Raw genomic sequence first — 13,517 nt, 5'->3', positions numbered from 1 at the left:
ACTCAGGGCTAAGGTCCCCTCTAGGGGATCTAATTCTACGGCGCCCCACCTGGTGTCCCTGCCTTGACCGGGTAGTGAATACCGTCGTGCCATGGTCCGGAGACGATCAAAAGGTCATCCTTCAAGCCTTTGTTGGACTTGGGAAGGTAGGATATCAACCTCACCTCTTCGAACCTGGATTTTAGGTAATATGACTCGCCGAGGCTATGGCATTCATATAGATGAACCACGTCGTGCCATGAAAGGCCGAGGATCATCTGATCGTTCAAGGCATCTATACACCCCAGGATCCGGAACATGTTCGCAACGCATTGATGAGGGGCCAACCTATGACCACGCAAATAATCCCTAGTTATCCTCCCCATAGGGATCGTCATTCCTCCTTCCACAAAGGCTATCATTGGAATGGCGACCTGCCCCGTCCTTCTCTTGAGCAAGATTTCCTCCAAAGAGCAATACTCTAGACCTACTTCCGGCAGAATACGGTACTTAGCCCTGAAGCCTTCCATACCGGTCGAAGAATCTACCATTTTCTCAAGCTTACCCATCCCCCTAATCCTAGGTGACGTGAAGACGATTTACTTAAGGAAAGACGCCGGGAAAAGCAACGGAAAGGAAATGGGCACTTATGGGTGAGGAACTCGCTGGGAATCTTCAAGGGAATGTCTGCGGAGGTTTGAACGCTTTGAAAGAGAAGGTGCTGAAGTGCTCTGAGTGCTCAAATGCTTTTCCAAAAAATGGGAGTAAGTTCCTTTAAAAATCTTATATACACGGGAGAAGCTAAACGGACTTACTCCCACCTAGAGAAATGGAAAGAATATCAACCGTTGATCTAGTGCCCCATCGTTGGATTGAAAGAATAAAAAGTCGCTAAGTGCAATAATTAGCGCCTCGTGAGTTACGAAACGCATTTAGCAGTAATGAGGCACGTGGGGAGCATACCTCCGCATGGGTGAAGCAGGAATCCCCAATAAATGACCCTATGAATATCAAAATCCCGCCTTTTTTCCTCGGATAAGAGAGAAAGAACCGGAATTTTGAGGGACTATTGTAAGAGTAAAACCCCCAAGTCGAACAATGGGCCTTGAACCCCATACAGAGCCCAGCCACGACTGAGGAGAAAATGGTGCACCAAAAAGAATTCTAGCTCAACTTTGATAAGTCCAAGCTTATTTAAAAATACGTCCGAGGAGGAATGTCTCCTCGGACGTACCAAATATGGGCCCAACGTGCACCCTATCCATAATGAGGAATCACTCCAAACGAATATTGGTAGCAAGGATGAGCCTCATAAAGCCAGGAGAAGGAAATGAATGTAGGACGTCCAGAGGGAAACCACAACTGTCGCATTAAATGCAAGGAAGCTACTTTTCTGGCTGCATTAATGTGGAGAGGACAGGCAAACAGTGTTACCTTGGCCACTACAACTCACAGAAAGGTAGGGTGGATGTCCGATGGGACAGGCACTCAAGTGAAGGTCCAGATGATCAACAAGTGTAAGGCTCTTATTACTTTAAGGAGGCTATATAAGAGAAGGACATCCCCATGAAGAAGGGATCGAAAAAAGCCATAAGAAAGAAAGAAAGACTATAGCCTTGAATCAAGAACATAGGTGCACCCACATATTTCCTCGGACCGAACATCCAGTGGATATAAAAGAGATATTCTTACGTTCAAATCGCTGCATGGCTCAAAATTAACTAACCTTCACTTCGTTGAGTCCTAGTTTTGTAATCCGCTCTCTACAAATTCATTGTCTAGGGTTCTTTGGGCCAGAATCACCAACTTGCTGGGCCTGGGCTCTAAAAACTGACACTACAACAAGATAGTGTGTGCAGAGTGTGCAATAGAAAGTGTGTAATAGAGAGTGTGTAACAAGATTTTCCTTTTATTAAATAAGTTGAAATGAGTTATATTTATGTCAACTTAATTTGTTTATCAAATGAATTAAAACGAATCGTGTTGAATATATGCATTTTTATATGGGTCATATCATGTCAATTTATTTAATAATTATGTTTTTTTTTTTTTTTGGAGAAAAATATGATTATTAAACAGATCATATTCATGTCAACTTATGTGGTCATATATCCCTAACTCAACACAAACAAAACCTGCCAACACAAATTGTTATCCATCAGTGCAATGACGTGATTTTTATTGGATTGATAGCCTAATAGTAACTCTATACACTTATTTTCAACGAGGACACTAGGGGTTCAAATCTTCCTCTCCTAATTATCAAATTATTCAAAAATATATATTTATATACATATATACACTTTTATTTGGACAAAACTTAGATATGGTACCTTAAATTTCTAATCAAATTCAAATAAATGATTTACTTCTAAAAAAAATTCAAATATATGATTTAATTGAATTTAATTCACTTTGGAGAAAATAATATTATTTGTATTATATGGGTCCACACAATCATACGTTTGAATTTGTTTGGTAGAACTTTCCTTTCCTAGATTTTTCTATCAAAGGAAAAAGAAAACATAGAACTGTACGTCTGAACATGTCGTTAGAATTCTCTAATTGCCGTCACTGATGACGTTTTGAGCTCTGTTTCAAAAAGTCCAACATTACTTTTTATTATATGCATAGCCATCTCACACTCACAGCAGCTAGTTCCCAGTGGTCTTTACCTCTACTCGATCTGTTACTATATATATTTCTGAGACTTTATTGAGAAATGGAAAGGAAAATCATCCCAGAAACAGATTCAGACATTGAAAATCTTGCAAAGAAAAACACACAATTTGAAAGATGGCTGAAGCGAACGAATTCCAAATTCCAAGGGTGAAACTGGGCAATCAAGGACTTGAGGTAAAACCCAATGCCATTCCTTGAATACCTTTTCATTTTTTTTTTTTTTTTTTGAAAGAAACTTCCACTTTGTATATGTTCAAGTCACATTTCTTTGAAAACCCATCTGCATAATTTGACCTATTTCGAGTTTTTAAAGTTGCAATGATCCATCTACAGTAACTCAATACTCATTAATTACTAGTTTGAGTATCCAATCTTGCATATTTATTAGCTATTATTGTTGGAATATTCATGGGTAAGAAATGCAGATAGTTGAGTAGTGAAGTCACACATTGGATACTAATGACAAAAATAAGCCGTTAATATAACATAACTGAACTCAAACCCATATGTTAAGCTTTTAAGATAAGTGGCATCTTATATGTTATATTAACTACTCATTGGGCGATTGTCACCGATAAAAATTTTTTTAAGACTCTGTCATTTAGAATCTATTATCCTTTTGGAACTAGTAATCTTAAGGGGTTGGAAACAGAAAATTGGTCCAACATGTAACATTAATTCAGACTTTCGGACAATGATTAAAAATAATAATAAAAGTTTGTTTCATATCATTAAAAAAAAAAAAAAAAATTTCCCCTGTAGTTAATCACTGCATGACCTCAATCCAAAAGGAAATTAGAACTCCTAGAATCAAGACTATCACATCAATTTAAGGTGCAATGCACTAGATAGGTTGAGGAGATATGATAAATTCTAGGATAAATTAACCTTTTTTATTTGAACCCAAGATATATTAACTTTTTTTTCAGCCAATAAATAGAAGACTTCTTAAAAAATTTACTTCTCAACTATTTAATAAGAAAAAGGTCCAAGTGCTACCACTACTCCCCTATAAGATTGTTGGATGAGTTTAACTCTAAGAAAAACCAAACCACTAAAAGACTTTTAAAAAAAATATATAGAAAAAGAATGTACCCGCAATGCAAGTTACAGACTTGTTTGAATAAAGGAAAGATTAGAAGAAAATTAAGACCGATTTCGGGAGTCGCCAAGTAACCTTTTGTGGGATCAGAAGCTTTAAGCTGCAATTATATGAAAATAATCCTATTGCACATGGTAGCGTGTATGTATAGTATATTTTGTAAGAATATCATGGGGACAAGTTTGGTATGTTAGTTAGAGACAAGGAACAGTGCATCATAAATTTGAAACAATTTGTATGAAGCTATTTAGTTCGTCACATGCTAGATCGAGAATGAGTTTGTAGAGAAGTGCTAAACTTTACCAATCTTAAGATTTGGCCGCAATTATTATGTCTTCTATATTCATTTTGCACTCTTCAACAAGAACTTCCTACTGCCGCGGGAATTGTGTCACTGCTAAGAAACACAATTCTTAAATCAAAGCATAAGCAGTTAATGGCAGCGGTTCTGTGGGTTATTTTTTTGATTGGTTCAACCTCAAAAAAGAGGAATGATTTAATAACGGGCAATCTATAAGCATTGGCATAGTGAGAAACTATTCTTGGCAGCTAGTTTAAATGGGAATGCTAAAACAAGAGTTTTTGGATACTTATAATTGAAATGTGTTTTGATGTTATGATGCCCTTGAAACTCTGTTTTATGACACCAATGCACCCATCTGTATACCGGAAAACCAAGCTCAACATGATGAACTGAACAGATTAAGGTGATTGTCAAACTGTTAAGGTAAAGTTTAAATCCAAAGAGATTTGTTTAATCTTCTGAAGACAGCAGTAAAGAGTAGTTAGAATTCTCTTGCCTAGCATACTAAGAAATTTTCATATAATTGATACAAATACACCAATTTGATTTTGTGGATAGGGGGAAGTTGAGTTTTAATGTCATTTTTATATTTTTATATTGGGTAATCATCTACACTATATAATAGAGACTACAACAAGATTAAGGAATCAACAAAATCCTCCTTCATCATTTCTATTTTCAGAAATTAATGTTTTTATGTATTAAAGTCCTCCAAATCTTGTGTGCTTCATATCTTGTCATATGGGAGGCTTCAGAGGAATTAAAAATGATAGAAATGATGGAGACTTCAGATATATGTAGTCCTGTTCCTTTCTTCTACAAAGACTCACGACATAAGGTTGAACCTGCATAGATAACCTATAACCATGAAAATTTAGTAATGCATTTAACTAAAACTATAAATTCTTCAAATTGTTTTCAAAATAGCAGTTGATCTTTCCCCCGTTCAAGATGCACAAGTTCTAAAGGTTTTAAGGAATAGTTTCCTCTACTAAAATAATTCGTTGTGCTTTACTTTCGTTCTACAACATATTTGTCAATTTTTTGTTGTTCATTTCTTTGAATTCTTGACTCTTTTTCTCAGGTCTCAAAGTTGGGGTTTGGATGTATGAGCCTGACTGGAGCCTACAGTTCTCCTCTCTCCGAGGAAGATGGAATCGCAGTAATAAAGCATGCTTTCAGTAAGGGGATCACTTTCTTCGATTCAGCTGACATTTATGGACCCCATATTAATGAAATTCTGCTCGGGAAGGTAATTAACACCAATTTTAATTCTACATTTCTACTAGCTCAAGAAGTTAAATGTTTTAATTCCTATCTGGTAGTAAATCTAAAAATGGTCACTGATGTAGAAATATCTTTTTGATACTACTTTCTATATCATCTGCTAGAGCATTGATTAATAATTGAGGACCAGGTTAAAATTCTGTGTAATTATCTGAAAGAAGTTTATATCTTTCAGGCCTTGAAGCAGTTGCCAAGAGAAAAAATTCAAATAGCCACCAAATTTGGCATCCAAACACGGGAATATCCTAATGTAAAAGTAAATGGTAGCCCTGAGTATGTTCACTCAAGCTGTGAGGCTAGCTTGAAGCGTCTTGATGTGGAATACATTGATCTGTATTATCAGCATCGGGTAGACACAAAAGTGCCCATTGAAGAAACTGTAAGTGATTCTAATGCCCTTTCAATCACAAGCCTGTAATGGTTGGCCTTTTTGAATTATTTCTTGTTTGTAATTTGAAATTGTCAATTTCTTTGCAAATTTATTATTTCATTGTAGTGATGGTGGGATTTTGGTGGCAAATTTTAGATACATCTTATTTGAATGTAGGTTGGTGAACTTAAGAAACTGGTAGAAGAGGGAAAAATCAAGTATATTGGTCTATCTGAACCCAGCCCAGATACAATAAGGAGGGCACATGCTGTGCATCCCATCACAGCTTTACAAATGGAGTGGTCTCTCTGGACTCGTGATATTGAAGATGAAATAATTCCACTTTGCAGGTTTGTTCTGTTCACGGATGATGATTTCTAATTGACTGATCAGATTGCATCTATCCTAAAAATCTCTCCTTTTTTTTCCTATTCTTTCTTGTGTTTCAAATACTATTTTCTCTTTTGAATGACTGCTACAATAATGAAATTTTTATCTTATCCTGAAGCATGAGAATGCTCTCTTGAGTCTTGATATTTTGTGCATGTAGGGAGCTTGGCATTGGACTAGTTCCATACAGTCCTCTTGGTCGTGGTTTTTTCGCTGGCAAAGGAGTTGTGGAAAGTTTGGCTGCAAATAGCTTTTTGGTACCAATTTCACCAATACTTTGTGTCATTTATTTGTTAGACTTTTAAATCGCCTGAATGATTTTTCAGGCAACAATGATATTTTTCTTTGAACAATGCATTCTTCAGGTTCATTGAATAAAAAATTCCTACAAGGGCAAACACTATTAGTCCTTGAAGTTTTCAAGTTCCAATTTCATCTCAAATATTTGAAAATTTGCAACCAAGTCCCTAAAATTTTGAAAATATGCAATTAAACTTTTTCATCAACCTCACTAATACCATAGATGACATTTCATGTTAAATAGTTAACATGTCATGACTTGGATGAACTATGTTAATATTCCACACTTTATTTCTTAAAGAGTTGGATCTTCGCTAATGTTTATTTAGTTGGAGATTTAAAAGAATTATACATTGTAACATCTACTATTGAAAATGTTTTCTTAAAAGAATCTTCCCTAAACAGTTTTTCATGCAAATGCATTATTTATCTCATTTTTTAAGTTATTATACAAGGAAAAATAGGGTGCAAAGTGAAGAAACCCATTTAAATATAAGGATATTACTGATAATAAGATAAGGGAGAGTTGCTTGAGATAGTTTAGTCAATTGCAAAAGAGAGTGATTATTGCATTGAAGAGGAAGAGCAATTTGATTATGGTCAAGGGAAAAAAAAAAAGAAATAGGAGGAGGTCTAAAATAACATTAGTAGAAGTAATCAAAAAAAGGCATATTAATTAAAAACGCAACAAAGAATATGATTTTGCATCTGAAAGAATATCAAAGATAAATACACCTGGCCAATCCCAAATTCCTGATTAGTTTGTTGAGGATCCATACCTGACCCCAGAGTTTTGGGGGATAAGGCTCTAAAAAAAATACTTTAGAACCATCTTATATAAGAATTTCAACAATTTTGGCCTTTCTCTTTAATATTATATAGTAATAATAACATTGAAAATGCTTTAACTAAACTGACTGCCTGCTCTTTCTTCTCTAAGTACATGCACCCTCGGTTTCAAGGAGAAAATTTGGTCAAGAACAAGGCCATTTTTAATCAAATAGAAGGACTTGCTAGAAAGCACCAATGCACTCCTGCTCAACTTTCACTTGCATGGGTTCTCCAACAAGGAGATGATATTGTACCCATACCTGGTAATTGGCTTTCTTTTTTCTATTTTGGGTCCTGATTAATTGCATTAGTGTAAATGTGCTACATAATTAATTTTTCCTCATCTTTCAAAAATATTTTTAAGTTTTCCTCAGAGTCAGAAAAGTGGCTGAAGTTCTATTTAATACTACTAATACTATTTTCTCTTATGTGCTGCAAATTGAAATTATGTTGACTCAGTGTGTAATGCTCTTCCTCTATTAATCTGCAACCTGTAGAATTAAGATAAAGTGCATATTATAGAAACAAACATGACATTAAACGTCAAGGAAAATGAGGAAGAGAGCTCTCAAGTAAATATGACGTTAATGTTGTGACTTGGTGCTATTCTTAGGATTCAAAGTTTGGCATAAAAACAAAAAAAGAAAAAAGTCCATTTCATGGCTGGAAATTACATAGATAATGCCTGTTTTAAACTCATAATGTCATAACAGCCTTAGAAAAACTCAGATTTTAGTTAATGTCAACATATTCATAAACAATGTGTTAGCTTGCTGTCATAACTAAATAAGATTTTCTTATGGGTTAAGGTTTGTGATTGCGTCTTATGGCATCATTGGCTGTAGATCTGTCTAGTTGCTAAATCTTTAAAACAGTGGTATTTTGGTTTCGTGGAATAATAAAATCATGAATCAGTGTTCACTAATATGCTCATATACAGTTGGGTCTGATTTCAGATAACTTTGGAACTGTTTTGCAAGATTTTATTTTCCAATGTGTCAAATCTCTTATATGGTTCATTCATTTGCATTGAACTTTTATAGGGACAACTAAGATCAGGAACCTGGATAACAATATTGGCTCTTTGAAGGTGAAACTTACAGAAGAAGACCTCAAAGAGATATCTGATGCTGTACCAATAGAAGAGGTAGCTGGTGGTATAAGCATTCAAAACATGGATCATCTTCGATGGCAGTATGGCAACACTCCTCCAAAAAATTAATTATCCATTTATCCTTTACGCATGGATGATGTCCACTTCAATTGAATAATGCTGTGTTTTGTGAAATGAATGGCCAGGTATATACTAATAACTAGCTATTTCATTCACACTGCAAAATCAGACAACAGTATTATGTAATCTTTTTTAGAATGGCACTGATGTGGTTGCTTTATGTCATGCTCTAATAAATATGTTGGCAGTTTGTTTCTCACTTTTTTTTATTTAGATTTTAATTATATTTTCAATGAGTGCGCTACATAACCTAATGCCTCTCCTACCTAAGATCTCTACTTTATTTATATATATATATATATATATATATATATATATATATATTAACATGTAGTAAGTAACCCAAAGATTGCTGCTAGCAATTCAAAAGGAGTAGCATTACGAAAAATTTTCATGGACTTTAAGGCATTTTTTGATCACTGAATTGGGAAGGTAGTTGTGACCATTTTGTGTGGGAGAAGAAGATTCAGAATAAAAGGAAGATGAAGGGGGTGATGGAACTGTAACGCCAAGATATAGTGTAGTGAGGAGATAAAAAAGTAAAAGTGAGTGGTAAAGGCGCACAAGGGTCGCAGCGAGATCTCTTTCTTCTGTTTTCTGAACTCACAAGTTCCAAAGGTGGAGGCTAGGGTTTCGATAAAAAAAACCTTATGAAGCATTTCAGTTAGTGTTCTCTTTCTCTACCGCCTTGTTTAAATATGTGCTTAATTGGCATTTTAAATGGGCTCTCCTATTCCTATTAGGTTTACACAAACCCATAAACAAATAGCCGATTAGAATACATTGTAGGCTATATCAGAAATCTCTCAACGCAATAGATCGAGATAGGTATCGAGGTTCATTAAATCTCGATAGATCAAAGGTGTCAAGATAGGTATCAAGGTTCATTAAATCTCGATAGATCAAAGGTGTTGAGATAGGTATTGAGTCTTTCTGTTTTGTCTTCTCTGCACTATAGGTTGAGTAATCTTCATGTCCTCAACAATACTACTTGTTATGTTGTTCTTGAAACCACTTAGAAACTACCCCACTACAAGCATAGTGTGTTTTGTCATAGGATATACGAATTACATAAAAATATGACCCTTACAAGTTGTATCCTGAGAAAAGTAACCTTGTAGCAATATTTGTGTAGGAGCAAATATTATCTAAGGACAACGTCAATGTGTGCCTCTTAGCCATTGTTCATCAATCGTTTAATTTTTCTCCTTGTTTACATAAAATACAATCAAATGATTTAGAATTGACTAGAGCTAACAAAACCTTAGTGACCAAGCATGACTGAGATGAGAGTGCCACATAATAGAGGTGTGCAACAAGAATAATGGTCTCCTCATAGTCAATGTTATACTCTTGAGAACTGTTTAGTAACAAGCTGGCCCTATAACAAATTCATCAAAGAGAATCTTGATGTGATACTACTTGTATCTTACAGTAGGCTTCCAAACAAAACAAAACAAAACAATTAGATCCCATGTGTGAGACCTGACAAGTTTGTGATCACAAAATAATGACAATGAACAAACTTTAATGAATTTAGTGTAGGATTCTGTTGAAGACAGACCTGTACAGAGGCCACGACAGAGGTTGAAGATTTCTGAGGATCAAAATGACAGTGTTTAGTATTGCGCTAAACGCATCGTTTCATTAAAAGGAAAGGTATTGCGCTAAACGCGTCGTTTCATTAAAAGGAGCGTTAGTTGTGAAACGGGTCTTTTTACTCAGTTCAAAGAGCAGTTGGTTGGCGCGAAATTCAGTTAAAGCCACTGATCAGAATTCCCTAGGTTTATGGGTTTAGATATGTATAATGTTGAAGATTAATTAAGTAGTTATGATTATTGTGTACTATAAATACAGAGCATCAAGCTCAGTTGTTATTATGAGAAGAATTTCAAATAGTTAGTACAAGTTTTCTCTCCTTTCCTCTCTTTTCTCTTACTTTCTCTCACTTTCTCACACTTTCTATCTTTAAGTTTCTCAGATACAATCCTACCTTCATTGCTAGTAACGTTTTCTTGATTTGTTAAATCAGTCTTGTTATTGAAAATTTCTTCAGATTCATCGTCACCAACTTTAGTTTGGACGGTGAAATATTTTTCATGTGTTATGTGTTATGTGTTTGCATATTAGGGACAATAGGTTAGTCTAGGTGAAGAGAAGTGTATTTCCATGTGTTGTTTTGTGTTTGCATATTAGGAATAGGGACAATAGTTTAAGGCTAGGTGAAGAGAAGTTCAAGATGCAAACGTGTTGCCTTTCTTGACTTTTCATTTTGCCATTTTTTTCTAACTTTTAGTGCAATTTTATTTTCACTAGTCGGTAACCCGTGTAATGCACGGGATTCATTAAAAAAAGACAATAGTGCAATTATCTATTGGATAGTGACTTTCTTTGAATATGATGTTTGCTTCAAAATCACTTAACACAGTACTTCAACAATCTTCCATGATAAGTATATCTAACATGACCACAATCATCAATTTGCATAATTTGCATATTTTAGAAATTAACATGCAGCATAAACTTGACAGTTGACATCACACATAATGTTCATAAATTACTGTTAAGAAAATTCTAGTGCACCTATGTTCATAAGAAACTTACCATGATACATACTGTTTTTTTAGGCAACCAATCATGGGTAGGAGGCCATGCAAGCAAATTCATCCGCCAAGTAATTCATTGCATTATAATATGTTGGAGATATTATACAAAGTAATAATGGAAGAACAAGGTTAACACAAAAGACAAATAGAAATAGATAACTTGGAGACATAATATCATTTTCCTTAGACAATATTTGCCCCCTGCACTATTGTTGCTAAAGGGTTATCGCAAATTTGTCCTCAGGATACAACCAAGATATTGGGTTCTACAAATAGCAATTCTAGAGAATGACCACAGAATTTCTTGTGTTTCTCTCTAACTTACTATTTTTCAAGTGAACATAAGTCTCTATTTATACCCATAGGGTTATATTTCATCAAAAGGCACGTATGGAGAGTTAAAATGTTTTATAAAACCGTTCATAAGGCTTGAAACCTCTTCAAACTCTCTGAATAGTCACCAAAAAATTCTGCAGAAAAATCCTATTTCATGATTTTCCATCGGAAAATTACTTTTGATCGATCAAGTGCTCTTTTCAATCGAACGAACAAGAAGCAGCGATCGAGACATCCAAAGATTCCAGGATTTTTTCTTTACCATTTCGATCGATCGAGCCAAAGTTTCGACTGATCGAAAATGTTGTATTTCAAATTTTCACTTAGAAAATTTCAGAACTTGAATTTTCACTTTATGAAATAATATTCTCCAAACTCAAACATTATTATTACAACCTATCCATGTATATACCTATATATACAACATAATAAACAAAAAATTTATATCTCTCATAACTAAAAAGCAATGCTACATCTTGTTTTCGAATCAATAATTGTAGTGCTAGCAGTCATGATGCAAGTGAGCAGAGAATGAAAAACCTTGTAAAATATGTCATAGTAAGAACATGGAAACACATACTTACAAAGATGCCCTTAAATCAATGTCATAACTGTGAAGCTAAAATTTTCCTAACAATGACTTATGAACAATTGCGAAGCATAAGACATATATTTATCTTCTTAAACATAATACTTATTAGTGAAGTATTTCATTTTACCCATAAACAAAAAATAAATCATTAAGCAAATTTTTTTCCAAAATCAACCACATAGATAACAAATACTCACAGAGCTCTAGAAATATCGTTTAAGAGCTTCTCAAAATCATCGAAGAAAATAGAAAATCAACCACAAAATTTGGATTGTTCTCATTTTGAAGCAGTTTTTGAAGTTGTTTAAATTGGTCATCCAAATATCCTTTTTTATCACCAAAACCCATAATTAGAATTCCTCTACCAATCCAAAATAAATCAATTAATAAACCAGTACAAATTTTGTTTAATTCAGTGGAAAATAGGCTAGTTTTCCAAGAAAGTAACAAAACCAAACAAACACAACATAAATATCCTTTCAAAAATAACAAATCCCAGAGGAAAAAGAAACATTCCCAAAAAAACAAATAAATGATTAAAGAGAACAAAATCCACCTAGAGTAGAGATCCATTTCACACCCAATTTTTGAACAATCTCTCAAAAGCAATTATAACCCCACCAAAAAACGATCGCCTCATCTAGATAAGCAATGTTTCAGCCACTATCTCCGGAATTGAGTCGTAACATTGATGGTGGCTTCTCTTTCTCAATAGTGTGAGCTTTTATCACTCAGCAAGACTAACCCACAAAACAAAGTGCTGGATTGAAGCAAATCTTATTATAATCTCAATGGTTAGAGAGGTTTTGACTAAATAGTTACAATATGCATAATCTCCAGAGTCAGAGATAATTCAATAAAATTTTAATCATATAAACCCCTAAACCCTGTAATTTACAAAAGTAATGCAAGCTGAAAATTAAAAATTAGATATAAAGCATAAGTTTGAGGAATGGCCTTTTGCATATACATTTTGAACATGGCTTGCAAAAGATTGGCCTTATAAAGTTTGCTTGCTATTGGGGTTATCTATTCTTTTTATATTGCTGCATCTACCCTCAAGTTGATTTCTTTTCTTTTCTTTTTTGGTGGAGCGTTGGGTGGGGGGTGTTCTGTAGATAAACTATATCAAAAGGCGAAGGACAAATGTCCTTCAGTTTCTTTACACCAAGGTTATATTGTCCTACTATACTAAAAGATGTACACCTTCATTGCATTCCTCAGGTGCCTCATTTAAGTCCAATAGATATGTAAATGCAAATCAACACGTATTGAAGATTAAAGCCCACATCTATATATTACCAAAAGCTGAAGCGCAGCATTTAATGTTGCTACGCTCCTGTTAAGCCACATCAGCCGCCATGTCATTTCCATTTTTTTTTTCTAAATTTCTCGTATAATTTTAAAATACTTTTACTAAATTTTTCCGTAATTTTAAAATACTATTAAAAAGAAAATGATTTCCAGTCATATCTCCACCATAAAGCCCAATCTTTATAGCTTT

At 34.4% G+C, this 13,517-nt stretch overlaps 1 protein-coding gene across 1 annotated transcript; it reads left to right on the top strand.

Annotated features, from left to right (window-relative positions):
* The first annotated feature begins 2,514 nt into the window (after positions 1 to 2,514).
* LOC115979228 (probable aldo-keto reductase 1) lies at positions 2,515 to 8,678 on the top strand. The gene is made up of 7 exons (XM_031101206.1): positions 2,515 to 2,835; positions 5,152 to 5,319; positions 5,530 to 5,733; positions 5,902 to 6,074; positions 6,275 to 6,371; positions 7,355 to 7,508; positions 8,289 to 8,678. Exons 1-7 carry the CDS (start codon positions 2,776 to 2,778, stop codon positions 8,465 to 8,467), a joined length of 1,035 nt encoding a protein of 344 aa, XP_030957066.1. The 5' UTR covers positions 2,515 to 2,775; the 3' UTR covers positions 8,468 to 8,678.
* Positions 8,679 to 13,517: the final 4,839 nt, after the last annotated feature.

The sequence above is a fragment of the Quercus lobata genome, chromosome 3 (assembly GCF_001633185.2).
Source record: "Quercus lobata isolate SW786 chromosome 3, ValleyOak3.0 Primary Assembly, whole genome shotgun sequence".
Taxonomy (NCBI): Eukaryota; Viridiplantae; Streptophyta; class Magnoliopsida; order Fagales; family Fagaceae; genus Quercus; species Quercus lobata.
The sequence above is the reverse complement of the archived record's forward strand: the minus strand, read 5'-3'. Positions and strand labels throughout refer to the sequence as shown.